The 15,000-nt window shown below is 48.3% G+C and overlaps 1 protein-coding gene across 2 annotated transcripts in view; it reads left to right on the top strand.

The window, feature by feature from the left end:
• agap1 (ArfGAP with GTPase domain, ankyrin repeat and PH domain 1) overlaps positions 1-15,000 on the top strand; it is a 74,147-nt gene that overhangs the window by 51,653 nt on the left and 7,494 nt on the right. For both annotated transcript variants that reach the window (XM_079185690.1, XM_079185689.1), the window contains exons 13-16: positions 432-593; positions 8,903-9,057; positions 9,143-9,233; positions 9,322-9,544. In XM_079185690.1, the coding sequence (XP_079041816.1) occupies positions 432-593; positions 8,903-9,057; positions 9,143-9,233; positions 9,322-9,544 (631 nt within the window). The remainder of the gene's footprint in view (positions 1-431; positions 594-8,902; positions 9,058-9,142; positions 9,234-9,321; positions 9,545-15,000) is intronic.

Here is a 15,000-nt window from a genome sequence, read left to right as displayed (position 1 = left end):
GATTGTGGAATAAGTTATGGCCGTCCTTGGGGCCGCCTGTGTGTGTGTGTGTGTGTTGTCTTGTCAGCGCTGTGATATTGATGGAAGCTGAATGTTATTTTATTCTGCCGCTAGTCACAGCTGTCAGCGAGCGCCGTGAAGAGAGAGACTCCCTCCTCTGATTGGGTATCGGTTCGGTATCCGTTTCTCCTCTTTTTATTTCTATATTTCCACCACATGTTAAAGGTCTGTGACCTACACAAGATCTATGTTCACAGGAAGCAGTGGAGGAATAAATTAACATAAAACATCAAAGATGAGTCAGAACAGGAAGTGGATAATCTATGAAGGGCAGAAATATATCACTTCCTGTCTCACAGTCACAGATCTGTCTGCTCCGGTCCCAGTATCTCCAGCACCCCCCTCAGTGTGTCTTCTTCTGGTCTCTGTAGATACCGGTCTGGGAGACTCGGTCTGCTCCAGTCCCAGTATCTCCAGCACCACCAGTCCCAAGATGGAGCCGCCGCCATCGCCGCACGCCAACCGCAAGAAGCACCGCCGGAAGAAGAGCACCAGCAACTTCAAAGCCGACGGCCTCTCTGGTACTGCGGAAGGTAACGCCATCTCCCCCCCCTCGCCTCTCACTTTCCCCGCCCAGGTCCGACTGTTAAATGCCCCCCCCCAGAAACAAGTACTTCAAATATCTTGTACACTTTCAAATCCAGCCTCCAAATATCCATTTACTCCCACTAATCTACAGACGTCCATTCTAACCAGTGTTTCTAAACATCTGTGTACTAGTACACACATTTCACGTTCAACTATATACATATTTACTTCTAAATAGTTGCGATTAATATATTTAGATGCCTCAAAATATATGAAGATTTGCATACTTTAAAAAGTATTACAAATATGTTCATGCTTATATATTTAAGAATATCTAACTACTTGTATACTTCCAAGAACTTCCAATATATATATATACATTTAACATTCTGCATCATTGAAGTTTCACCTCCACCTTCAAACAGCTTTGATGTTTCCAGCACAGTACTCTGAAGTATTCTTCACAGTGCTGAAGTATTCTGAAGTATTCTTCACAGTACTACGTGTACAGTCTGTGACCCGGGTTGGGAAACGCAGTCATGTGATCGTCTGAGACTCCCGACCTCTCGATAGGAGGGACGGATCTCCTCATCCTCTCATTCTGTCAGCCCTTCATCTCTTCATCCTCTTCCTCTTCCTCTGATCTAACTCTGGACCAGTTTGTGACATAACCGGAACCCTGATCTGAGACCTCTAGGGTCGTGGTGGGAGGTAAAGACGGGAAGTAAAGACGGGAAGTGAAGACGTAAAGACAGGAAGTATAGACGGGAAGTAAAAGATGGGAAGTAGAAGATGGGGAGTAAAGACGGAGAGTAAAGACGGGAAGTGAAGATGGGAAGTGAAGACGGGAAGTGAAGATGTAAAGACGGGAAGTGAAGACGGGAAGTAAAGACGGGAAGTAAAGACGGGAAGTAAAAGATGGGAAGTAGAAGATGGGGAGTAAAGACGGGAAGTAATGACGGGAAGTAAAGACGGGAAGTAAAGACGGGTAGTAAAGACGGGAAGTAAAGACGGGAAGTAAAAATGGGAAGTAACAACGTAAAGACGGGAAGTAAAGACGTAAAGAAGGGAAGTAAAGATGTAAAGAAGGGAAGTAAAGATGGGAAGTAATGACGTAAAGATGGGAAGTAAAGACGTAAAGAAGGGAAGTAAAGATGTAAAGGGAAGTAAAGATGGGAAGTAATGACGTAAAGATGTAAAGATGGGAAGTAAAGATCTAAAGAAGGGAAGTAAAGATGTAAAGGGAAGTAAAGATGGGAAGTAATGACGTAAAGATGTAAAGATGGGAAGTAAAGATGTAAAGATGGGAAGTAAAGATGTAAAGAAGGGAAGTAAAGATGTAAAGAAGGGAAGTAAAGAAGGGAAGTAAAGATGTAAAGAAGGGAAGTAAAGATGTAAAGACGGGAAGTAAAGATGTAAAGAAGGGAAGTAAAGATGTAAAGACGGGAAGTAAAGATGGGGAGTAAAGAAGGGAAGTAAAGATGTAGAGAAGGGAAGTAAATACATAAAGACGGGAAGTAAAGACATAAAGATGGGAAGTAAAGAAGGGAAGTAAAGATGTAAAGAAGGGAAGTAAAGATGTAAAGAAGGGAAGTAAAGATGTAAAGACGGGAAGTAAAGATGTAAAGAAGGGAAGTAAAGATGTAAAGAAGGGAAGTAAAGATGTAAAGACGGGAAGTAAAGATGGGGAGTAAAGAAGGGAAGTAAAGATGTAGAGAAGGGAAGTAAAGACATAAAGACGGGAAGTAAAGACATAAAGACGGGAAGTAAAGACTTGAACCGCTGACACATGTGTTCTATTGATTTAAAGTATACATAGTGATGCACAGTTACCACTCTGATCAAGTGCTGAAGATGTGGAAGCTCTGACGGTCAGAGAGAGAAAGAAGCTTGAATCATCTTCAGAGCTGGTGTGTGTTGGCCTTTATTTGTCCATAAGAAGTTATTTATTTGTGGTCCTTTTGTTGGATGAAGCTCGGTGTGGAGTCTGGTTTCCTCCACTGAGGAGATCATGTTTTTGGTTTGTTTGCAACATTACAGAGAATCTGTTCGTCTCGTGTCTTTAATAATGAGACGATACCGTTGTGTATCACGTAGAAACTCACAGCAATGCAGGAGGTAAATCATACCTCTGTCTCCCTCTTACTGTATATAATAAATATACACATTTATGTACGTATATTCATGTCTTTATATATATATATATATAAAGACAGATGTGTAGGCTCTCACCATGGCTGCTTGAACAGATGTGGCGGCGGCAGCAGATGTGTAATGTTCGTCTCTCCATCACGGAGGCATCAAGCAGCTGACAGGGCAAGTGGCTGTCTGAGTGACGGAGCGACGCTTCGCCTGCTTTCACTTCCTCTCCTGTCTCCTACCACCTCGTCTCCTTTGTCCACCTCCTTCCCTTGTTTTATCTTACTTTCTTCCTTCTGTTGTGTCTCGTCTCCTCTCTTGTGTAACCGTCTTGTTCTTCATTGTGTTTGTTTATTGTCTGTTCTTTAACCCTCGGCCTCCTTCCTGTTTTATGATTATTTTATTTTCCTGCGGTTGTCAGACGCTCCCCGAGCCCTTCGTCCTCGCCCTCTTATTAGTCATCCGGAGAGAGGCTTTAAGTGAAATATTATAAATAATCCACCGTATTGAAATCTTTTATCAGCTGTGTCACGTTCATTATTCAATAAGCGATTAGTAACAGTCTTCCCAATTTAGCCATTAAGCACCGAGCGCGCTCGGCCGGCGGGCCGCCGCCTGTCACGCCGGGCGAGCAGGTGAAGTATCTGGTGTCAGAGTATTCATGAGGGGGGGGGGGCCCGCTGTGGACCCCCCCCCCCCCACCAGGTAGGAGTCTCTAGTGGAGCCACAGGAACCTCTTCTTCCTCTTCTTCCTCTTCCTCTTCATCGCGTCAACGTCACGTTTTCATGTTCAGTGTTCTTTATTCAAGAAATCAGGTCTGTAGGACTCGGGTCTGATCCTGGTCTGAACCTAGTCCTCCCTCTGACTGGACACACACACACACACACACACACACACACACACACCTGTGCCAGGTTAACCCCTGCTGATCACAGCCTGGACATCAGTCCCAGCTCTCGTTAACTAGCTGCTGTTTGATGGCAGCGCTTCATCCTGGAGCTTTGAAAGTTGACCTGGAACACACACACACACTCTCACACTCTCACACACACACACACACACACACACACAGGTGTTTGAAGTGGCCACACACAGGTAGCAGCAGGATGGCCGGGACACGGCTGCAGTGAAGGAGTGTCTTTTGTTTTGGAGGAGCTTTGATTCCTCGAGCGGTCGCTCCTCCGCTTCATCGTCACATTCCTCTTAAAGTGGCGGTTCATCAGTTCATCAGTTCATCAGTTCATCAGTTCATCAGGGGGACTCGTGGAACAGAGAGGGTCCCTGTCCAGCAGGGTCCAGGTGGTCCGGTCTAGTTCTGCTTGTTTGTTAAGTTCGTGCGACACGTTCATCAACATTCACGTCGTTATGCACGAGAGACGTATTCATCATCTGTGATCTACGCTGAGTTAGATCAAGATCTCAGTCATTCACAAAGAACACACAGAATGTACAAAGAGCTACATTTAGCTACATTTAGCTACATTTAGCTACATTTAGCTACATTTAGCTACATTTAGCTGAAGATAAACCAGCTTCTCATTATTCATTGTTGTTTCTCTGAAGCCGAGCGTGTATCAGAGCTGCGCTCTCTGGGGAATCAAACCCGTGACCTTTCTGAGGCGGCGGCCTCGTTTCCTCGCGACGATGTTCTTGAGATCGGGCCCCACAGCGTCGGGGTGTCGGGGCTCGTGTGTGTGTGTGTGTGTGTGTATTTATTTATGAAACGGATTAAAGCGAGCGAGGAAACAAGCAGAGTAACATTTAAAGTGTCACCGCGGCGCTGCCGCGCTCCGCGCCGTGTAAATGCTGCCGGTGGCCTCGGGGGGTGAACGCCACCACGCGCCCGCTGTGTGAAGACGGAGCTCGGGTCAGAGGTCAGAGGTCACGCAGCCCGAAGCCCGTCCACCGTACGAGGAGTCAGAGCTGCAGCCGGTTTATCTTTTATTCATATGTTGTATTCATGTGTTTTATATTTATATTGCTGTGTAATCCTGCTTTAATCTGGATTATTAATGTGTGTTATTGGATATTTACAGGCATTCCAAGTTTCTTTTTTCTGTTGAAGCTTCAACGAGTTGATGTTTCACAATAAAAGCTCCACAGAAACTCAGCAGCCTTTTAGCTTTTAATGTGAAAAGTCAACAGGAAGTTGAGTTTTAATTGACTGTAGAACTCATTTTATTTGCTGAACGAGGTCCGATGACTTTGCTTTCTCTTCTGTTCTCGTTTATGTTGCAAACTTAACGTCCATCCCTTCATCCTGCTCATTGGCCCCGCCCACTCTCGACACAAGCCACGCCCCCCCTGAGTCCTCAGCGCTGCTTCTTTTTTTTGACGCCTGTCTCTCGTTTCTTCTTCTCTGTTTTCTCTTGTAAATGTCACCTCGTTCCTCCATCCTATCCTTCCTCCTCTTCTTCCTTCCTCTCCTCCTCTTCCTCCTCTTCCTCTCTTCCTGCCGTCGGAGGATGCAGCCAAACGTAAAGCGTGGAAACTTAACCGTGTCGGTAGTCTGCGCAGCATTTACACCAACAGTCTGCACAACTCAGAAGGTAAAGAACAAAGTGTTGTGGTGGACCTGAGACCGACAGGTGGACCCCCCCCCCCCCCCCGACCCCCCGACCCCCCAGTGCTGGACCCGGTCAGCAGGGATTTGGTGATTTGTTAACGGGAGATTCTCCATCTGGGCTCTAAAGATGTTGAAATAATCCCGTCTGTCGTGTTTTTAACCGTAAACAGCCTCTAAGATGATGTTCTTTATTACTTTAAATACTACATTACCCATGAGCCTCGGGGAGCCGGTCACAATACTCAATTAAAAGGGAATTGATCTTAAAAATAATTTGTTTGCTGCTGAAGTGCATCTTGGGAGTCGTAGTTAACTTCTCATTCACAGAAGCTTCGTACCTCTAAAGAACCCGATCGTTCTTTATCGTACGGATGTTTTATTGTCCGACCGTCTACGATGCATCGACTACGAGCCTCAAATCACCAAATCAGAGCTCGCTGTCTGTCTGTCTGTCCCCCCCCCCCCCCCCCCCCCAACACATACACCTTGTATTCAGTCTGAGTCTGAGACTCCGGCATCGTTTTGTGCAAAATGAAAAGTTAAATCGTCTCCAATCAGTCGACGTCTCAGTCCACCTTCATACTTCTCTTTCAGAGCAATCGGCTGCGATATTTTGCAGGTTATTAATGTTGTAAAAGGCTGCGAATAATACGGGGAGTAATGACCTGTGTCGCAAAGCAATACTGTGTGCGGTGACATTTAAGGCTTTTAATTTGTGTTTCCCGAGGCCCCCTTTTGTCTCCCTCACGCCTCCCCTCTCATTGCACCTACAGTCCTGCCTGTCACACACACACTCACACACACTCGACACCTCCCACCACAGATGATAGGCCTGTATGCATGCCCCCCCCCCCCCCCCACACTGCGTCTTGTAAATGCTGTATATTTGGTTTGTTCTGTTTCTGCTGCTAAAGGTTATCGGTGTCAGAGTTCACAAATTGCCTCGGCGCCACCTCTCTGTGTGTGAATGTCGGCACAGTAGCCGAGAGCGAGGCGGTAATTACCAACACCGTGGTGTGTGTTCGTACTCTCATGCATACGTTTAGTCCTCGGTGCGGCGTCGCAGAGGAAACGCCGGGCAGGCCGAGACGTCTGCGAGTTCTCAGGAAGCTCATCTGGACCAAGTTATCTTCAAGAAACTCTGAGAAATCCTCATTTTTAGCCTCCACGGAAATATCTTCAAAAACCTTTAGATTGTGATAAAATGCGGTTCATGCTCCTCTGAGGTTGAATCATCATGAGTCGGTGGATCAGCTTTTGAACATATCTTAGATGCCACAAGATCGATCGGCACAAAGATTCGTGGTTCCCTGAAGAACATCCATCAGCCGACGTTTATCTTCTTAGAACTGATATTTAAAATAGATTTAAAGTTGAATTAACGTGTGGTTTTGGCAGCAGAACAAACCTCTGACGTATTATCGTCTTATAAAGTTGCAAACAGCTGAACCTGTAATTCCACTTTGAATCTCAGGTTAACATGATGCTTCTTTATCTCAAAGCTCCACTTCGTTCACCAGCTAGTCTCTATATTTCACGTTGCTTTACTCTCCTCCTGCAGCTCAGACTCCAACTGCATTGTGGGAGTGTTCCTCCAGCTGCTCAGCCTTTAATGCCCCCCCCCCCCTCTCTCATTTTATTCATTAGCCGCCGCCGTGCGCCGGGTCAGCGTGCAGCATTTAAATCCAGAGAAACAGCGTTTAATTTACGCTGCTGAGAGGCTGCCCCCTTTCTGGATTGTTGGTTTCCATAATTGTCAAGCAGCCAACCCCCCCCCCCCCCCCCCTGAAAACAGAGAATCATGGGAATTTAATTATGATGGGATTCTTGACCCTGCGGGGCTCAACCGGCGCTTTGATGGGTGGGCTGTCGTTTAGAACGCGGAGCCTTTTGCAGATTCCTCGCGCTGCATTATGTGCAGAGTTCACTTCACGAGACGATTTGATGTCCAGACGGACGCTTTCAGGTCTCACATCAGACGTGGACAAGAGAAAGTCTCGAGTCCTGATCTGGTTTCACGTCCTTCTGACTTTGTATGTAGTTTCCAGGTTGTTTCTGCCTCGTTCTCTTTGCGTTGATCGCTGTGGAACAGATCTCTCCCCCTCACAGTTCTGCGTTCAGCTGCCGGTTTAAAGCCCGGTCTAACCTTCAGCCTGTAATCAGCCCTGTAAACAGTAGTTTTAATGAACCAATCAGAAGCCTGAAGCGGCTCCGAGATGAAAACGATGCTCAGCAAAGGAAACGTCGGGGCGAGAATAAAGGTGTTTTCAATCTCTTTGCGTCGGCCTCGGGGCCTCCTCTCCCGTCCTTCCTCGGACCGGGGCCCGTTGATTATCCGGAGAACCGAGCCGGAGGGGAACTTCAGCTCCGGTGCTCTGAGACGCTCCCAATTAGCCAAACGACTGGAAGTCGAGGAAGAGCAAAATGGTCGTTCCCTCTTTTCTCTCCGACTGATTAAACCTCTCATCTTTCCACCGCTGCACGTCGTGAAGCTGCTGCTTCCGGAGACGCTCTCGCCCAAAAGTGTCACGACTGATTACCGCTGAGCTCCGGGAGGGACGACGGAGCAGATCTCTGCTTCTTTGTTTTTGGGTCGCACCAGCAGGATCGGAGGGGATCCTGGGAGGTTTCTGCAGCGAGCTGGAGGCCGTGCTTTGATGAGGCGGTCGGCCCGAGTCCTCCCTCCTCACCGGGGCTAATAGTAAACAGCTTCACCTCCACTTCCTGTCCTCTCTGGGCCGACGTAACAGTTTCCAAATGTGCCCACGTTGAGCTCAACGTCCCTCGAAACCTCCGAGATCCAACTTCAGGGTCTGAACGTGTGCAGGAACGTTTCTAAACGTTCTAACCACATCAGCTGACGAGTGTTTCTCCAGCTTTAAGGACCTTTTGTCCATAAAAACTGCAAGAAGAAGACAGTGAGGAGCAGTTGAAAGCTCCATAGAAGTGTTATCTGTAGTGTTCAAAACAAAGACGTGTTCTTGTTTTTTTGTATTTTAACATATAAATAAATCAACTGGAAACTTCTCTTCTCTTATTATTTGTTATTCATGATTATTATTCGTAGTTTCCCGTCAAACAGCTGCTTTAGAGGAGTCACTCCGCCCATTAACCTCTGAGGCTTCTGGGTAATGGAGCCATGTGTCCCGCCTCCAGCAGGCCCTGATTGTAATGAGGGGGGGTCATGAGGTCAGCAGTGGTTCAGCAGAGCGGTCCTTCAGTCCATGAAGCTTGTTTTGGTGGTTTCACTTTGAGAAGATTAGTTTTTAGAGGTTTGATCCTAAAAGTCTGGATTCATGTGTTGATCCAGAATATAAGAACCAGTTTATGAAGCAACTGTCGTGGTTTAAAACCAACCGTTTGATGCACAAGAAGCCGGTTTAAAGAACTTTAAGGGCTTTGAATCGTTCTTCTTTGGCAGCAGTTGTATTTACCTGAAGGAGATCAAAGAGACGAACCGTAACAGATGAAAGACGTTTAAATACGGTTCGTCTTCATCTCATCAGATCCAGGTTTTAAGGTCTTACTCTCGAGGTGTTCCGGTCCTGGACTTTGACCTGAAGACGAGCGTTCCCGTTCTGAACCGGACTCTCTTTTGTCTCCGGCAGAACAAGAGGAGAACTTTGAGTTCACCATCGTGTCTCTGACGGGGCAGACGTGGCACTTTGAAGCCACTTCGTACGAGGAGCGAGACTCCTGGGTCCAGGTGATCGAGAGCCAGATCCTGGCCAGCCTGCAGTCCTGCGAGAGCAGCAAGAACAAGGTATTTATATCTTCATATATGTTTCTTTTGGTTTAAACGTATCGCTGATCTTTCGGTCGTCAATAACTGCGTTTGTCCGTCTCAGTCTCGTCTGCCCAGCCAGACGGAGGCCATGGCTCTACAGTCCATCAGAGCCATCAGAGGGAACGGCCGCTGTGCCGACTGTGAAGCTCAGAGTGAGTCCACCAACACCGTGAGAGTATAAACCTGCACGTCTTTGTGAAGCGTTCACTGAATCCCTCTCTCTCTCTCTGCTGGATCCAGACCCGGACTGGGCCAGCCTTAACCTGGGGGCCCTGATCTGCATCGAGTGCTCGGGGATCCACAGGAACCTGGGCACCCACCTGTCCCGGGTCCGGTCCCTGGACCTGGACGAGTGGCCGCTGGAGCTCATCAAGGTGATGTCGGCCATCGGCAACGAGCTCGCCAACGGCGTGTGGGAGGCCAACGCACAGGGGCGCCTCAAACCGGCTCCGGACGCCAGCAGGTAGGAGGAGCCTGAACCTCAGTAAGGAGTACTCAGAGTACCTCTGCTGTGTACTTAGGGGCAGTACCACCAGCTGCACATAGGGGGCAGTGTTTCTCTCAGGATGTGATGCGCATCGACCTCACAGGCTTGTTTCTGTGTGTGTGTTGTCTTGTAGACTACAGGGATCGTAACAAATGGGTGAACTTTAGCGTGACGTTGGTGTTGATCAGTGTGTGTGTGTGTGTGTGTGTGTGTGTGTGTGTGTGTGTGTGTGTGTGTGTGTAATTATCGGCCGCTGCAGCTTTGGGAAGCCAGCAGCCATCATAACAAATTAGAGCTGACTGCCATCCACATAAAGATCGACTTCCCCGTCCTCCCCCTGCTCTCACCCCCCCAACGCTCATTAGTCAACAGAAGCACCTTATAATTACTCCCCACATGACCCCCCCCCCCACACACACACACACACACACCCACACACACACACACAATGTATACAGACAAACACATTCACACATTTTAACCCGACAATAAAAACTATTTACACCACCTGTTCTCACAAGCTTTAGAAGAAGTACTACATCATTTACTGCAGTACAAATACTCTCCACTCTTACAGGTAATGTTGTACTTTTTACTGCACTATGAGTATAATTACAGCTGGTGTCTTTACATTCAGTTCATCAGCTGTTTTGAGCAGAAAAACCCTGTTTGTGTTAAAGCTGCATTCTCTCTAGTGTCCACCAGGGGGCGACTCCTCTGGTTGTATAGAAGTCTATGAGAAAATGACTCTACTTCTCTCTTGATTTATTACCTCAGTAAACATTGTAAACATGAGTTTATGGTCTCAATCTCTAGTTTCAAGTCTTCTTCAATACAGCATGATGTTCATTTAGTAAATGATGGTCCATTTAGAGTCACACAGACCATAATGCTTTAGGGGGCGGGGCTACACGGTGATTGACAGGTGTCCTCATCTCACAACTTTAACGTGTTCAGTGTGTTTTCACTTCATGAGAGTTTATTGTAACAATTCGCTGAATAAATGTCTGATCCAGTGTTCTGTTGTACTGAACAAAAAACAAAGATGGCGACGGCCAAAAACTGCTTAAGTCTTAACTTTTATGTCGGACTGCAACTACCTAACAGCAACACGTCCAGGCAATGTGTGCACACACACACACACACACACACACACTGAGTATCGACGGGCCATCAGCCCTCCTCCATCAGACCACTAATGCTTTTATTGTTGCTCATGTTCCTATTTATTTATGAATCTGAAGCATGTTTCCCCCTGAAGAGATTAGAGAAAGAGGTCAATATTATCTCAATTAACCGGCAACGCTCTGCTGCAGCTCCATCTCTCCCCCGTCTCCCCCGTCTCCCCCTCTGCCCTGTCGATAGTATTTATCAGTCCATCCCTTAAGTGGCTGGCTGTTTGTCGTTTCACCTCCATTAATCCCTCCCTCCATCTTTCCTCTGCTTCTCTTTCTACCTCCGTCTGCTTCTTTGTGTTGCTCTCCATGTCTTCTTCCTCTTCTTCTTCAAGATACAATACAACCAGTATTACTTCAGAGGAAGATCTACTCAGTACTTCCTCCTTCCTGCTACTTTATACTGATGTGATGCACTATACTGTGTACCATAGTACTCTACAAAGCGTCTCACATTGAGAAACAACACTAAAATACTCATAAAAACAGAGTATTCTATAATAAAGGAGGTACTTCTACTCTGGATACTTGAAGTACATTTATCTGAATGCAGGGCTGTGGTATTTCTACTTCCTCCTCTTCTTAAGTGTAACATCATTCCTCTTTTACCTTCGTCCAGCTCCATTAAACACGTAATAAAACACAGAAGTACCTCTGAACTACTGTTTTTTATTACATACAACACACACGCAGGAAGTGATGCTGGTTTCTTCTTCTACTGTTTATTTCTGACAAATAAGAAGCAAAAACAAAGTGCCACTTCCTGTGCACAGGAAAGGAAGAATAACAGTGTTTCTATTCACCTCCAGACCAAGAAAAAAGGAAAGTTTAAATCATTTTAAAGTACGTAAATAATCACACAGGAGAAAACATTTTAGATATCTCTTCTTCTGTGGTGTATCGCTTCAAATATCAAGTCCGTGTCCAAACGGTGAACTCTGAGCGGCGACAGAAACCTGGATTAAAGAGGGAGAAGAAGAAGAGGTGGAGGTTGGAAAATGCCGGCGGAGGAGGGATGAGAGGGGGAGGCGGAGGGGGAGAGAGGGGGGGGAGGCTGATGGATGGAAAAATGCCTTCCCCTCGTGGTCTCTCAAGTGAGTAATAGAGGCCGAAATTTCATTTTGCAAGTGGCTGATTTAATGATCCAAAGGGTAATTAATGGCCTGATTATCTTAATGTTAAATATGGCCAGCAGCAATTACACTGACCTCCTGTCTGTCAAGGTCTGGCCCCCCACTCCGCCTCCCAATTAGGTCCTGTTTGGAGGTCCGGGGAGGGGAGGGAGGGAGGGAGGGAGGGAGGGAGGGAGGGAGGGAGGGAGAGAAAGAGGATGGAGGGAAGGACAAACAGAAAAAGGAAGCAAGGGAAGGAGGAGGAACAGATGGAAGTGGAAACAAGGAAAAGGAAGAGGATAATTTGGAGGGACGGGTGTGAAGGAAGGAAATAAAAGATTCCTTTCTCCCCTCCTCCCCCTTCCTCCCCCCCCACCCGCTCGGACCGGAGGGAGGAATTATGTTCGGAGAGATCGCACCTCTCCTCCACGGCGACGCCCCCGTCCAATGAGATATGTGACAGGGCCGAGAGCCCCGCCATCTCCAACTGTTGTCATCATCTCTTTATCTCCCCCCCCCCCCCTCCTTTCCTCCCCCCCTGCTCATTGTCCTCCCACAGCGACGGCCGGTCCAGGTCTCATTAACATCAGCCGGGTCTCAGGAGGCGAGACTGTCGCCGCTAATCGTTTTTTGCAAAAACACGACGTCTCTCCGCCGCCAACAATGGAGGACTACTTGTTGACGAGCCTCACCCTCACGGCGGGGGTGAAGCTCGGGGGGGTGGGGGGGGTGGACAGCATCAGTGGATCCTGTTAGAACTGGTACAAAACCACCGAAAGACTCGTCCTTCTTAAACGTTCCCATTAACCCCTGGCGGCCCCGCGGTCGGCCGTCATCACCTCAGCTGGCACCGGTTCGCTGGATGCCGCGGCCCCAGCTGATGCCACCGCTGAAGGGGCTGCTAACTTTGGGCGCGATGCCCGTCGTGGCGCCCCTCCTCGCCACCACGCCACCGCTACCGCTGCTGCAAACGCAGTTTCTTTGGCGCCGCAGCTCATTGTTTTAATTATCTGTCGAGTGGCGCATCAACACCAGCACCCAAGGCCCCCAACGCCACGCGTTAGCAGGCATGAGCGGACAGGAAGTGACAGTGCTGCTAATCCGGAGCTCCTGGCCGCCGGACACGGGGAGGTGGTTGGCGCCCCCCCCCACCACCACCACCCTTCCCTCATGCCGGCTACTGACCTTTGTGCGGTTTGTTTGATTCTCTGCTGGGGTGGAGATGAACTATCCAGACCTTCCAACCCCAAGATCGGACAAACCGAAGGATGAAAACCTGAACGAGTTCTGGAGTCTGACGGAAGAAATGAAGACGTTTCGGTATCAAAGGAGTTTCTTCACATTTCTTTGATTGGCATCATCAGAATACGCCGTCTTCCAAAACCTACCTGGTCTGAGATCCCGGTCGGTGCTCGGTGGAGGTGAAGACTTCAGAGTGAAGGATCGGAGGAGGTCTGAGGAGCTCCACACCTTTTAATTAGACAGCGGACAAACGAGCAGGACTCGGGCCGGCTAAAGGATGAGCTCCGCAACGCCACCGCCGCCACACTTAACAGCGGGGCCCCACATGACGAATGCTCGGCCAGTAATAATTCAGCAGCAGGTCCGTCGGCTCTTGGGGGGGGAATAAGGGCCCTTTATGGGAACAGATTAGTCTTGTTCCCCCTAAGAAAAGGCCAGCGCTAACAGATTTAAAATTAGACCAGGGGGCTTTTTAATCTGGGCCGGGGGGTGCAGGTGTGGAGGCTGCCCCCGATTGGGCTCAAGGGACCAGATGGGGCGACCGGGGGGGAGGCAGCCAAGGGGCCCACATCACAAGGTAATTGCCCCCCAGGGTCAGAGGCAGTGGTGGTGGGGGGGGTCGCACACTGATTCTGTGATCCTAACACAGATTTGACTGGTCATCAGAGGCCTCCTCTCCATAAATACACCACATCTCCACCAGACGAAGGGTTGAATCCAGACGGTGTCATCCTCCTCTTGCTACAGAATAAAACCCTAAAAGAGACATTTTTGATGGTGTTTCTGGCTCCAAATGGTCCTGTTGATTCTTCCCCCCCCCCACCAAAAGATTTGGACCCAAAACACAGGAAGTTGTGTGTTGTTTCCGCCAGAATAAGAGCTTCACCAAACGTCACACCCAAGTCTGTTCACTTAAACCTTCATGTTTCTAAATACATAACTATGAACTCCTCGTTATGTTTCTGTGTGTGTGTGTGTGTGTGTGTGCGTGTGTGTGTGTGCGTGTGTGTGTGTGTGTGTGTGTGTGTGTGTGTGTGTGCGTGTGTGTATGTGTGTGTGTGTGTGTGCGTGTGTGTGTTGCTTCCTGTGTTCACATTGAGATCCGGTCGGTTAACTAGCCGCTCCGTCCCGCCGCCGCCGTCGTCTCCTCCACCGTTATTATCTGCAGCCCACGGCCTGCATGTTAACCAGCACACGCGCACACGCATACACCACAGAAGAAGAAGCCTCCTGACAGGCAGGGCCGGAGCAAACGTAGAGAAATAATTGGCCCCTACATTCTAATTCATCTGTAAAAGGGAGGCCTTGATTAAATTAGTCCTAATAGACATTATTTTGTACATGACTGCCTTCGCCGCCGCGTCCCCCGACTCGCCTAACGAGCCCCCCAATTTACTATTGACATTAAGCCGGCTGACACGAGCCAATCACGGGGGCCACTCATCGTTTGTCATGGCGGCGGGGTTATGCTAATGCGGGGGGGGGGGGTTAAAGCACAAACTAAATGCACATTCTTTATGCGTGAGTCATCAGATTAACCTCTCCCTTATTTTAATAATGAAGAAATAAATAACGTGACTCCGTCCGTCCGTCCGCCGCTCCGCCGGATGAATCCGTACGCCGACGGTAGACCCCCCCCCCCCCCCCCCCCCCTTTGGCTAATTGGCTCAGTCGGCAACTTGCTCATAGAGTAAAGAAGAGGGAGAAAACGGGGGAGGAGGTTTGTGGGTAATGTGTTTGGATTGAATGGGTTCACGGCGAGCGGCTGGTAAACATTTGAATCCTTCAGACGCTTCTCTTTTATTTGGGCGTTATTATATTTTATATTGTTATATATACGGCTTTGAGACGTTTATTTAATGCAGCAGAAAGAAATGTTTGTTCACAGGAGAAGACGAAGCCG

Source organism: Pholis gunnellus, assembly GCF_910591455.1.
Source record: "Pholis gunnellus genome assembly, chromosome: 24".
In the NCBI taxonomy this organism is placed as follows: Eukaryota; Metazoa; Chordata; class Actinopteri; order Perciformes; family Pholidae; genus Pholis; species Pholis gunnellus.
Note: the sequence above shows the minus strand (reverse complement) of the source record. Positions and strands in the feature narration are given on the sequence as shown.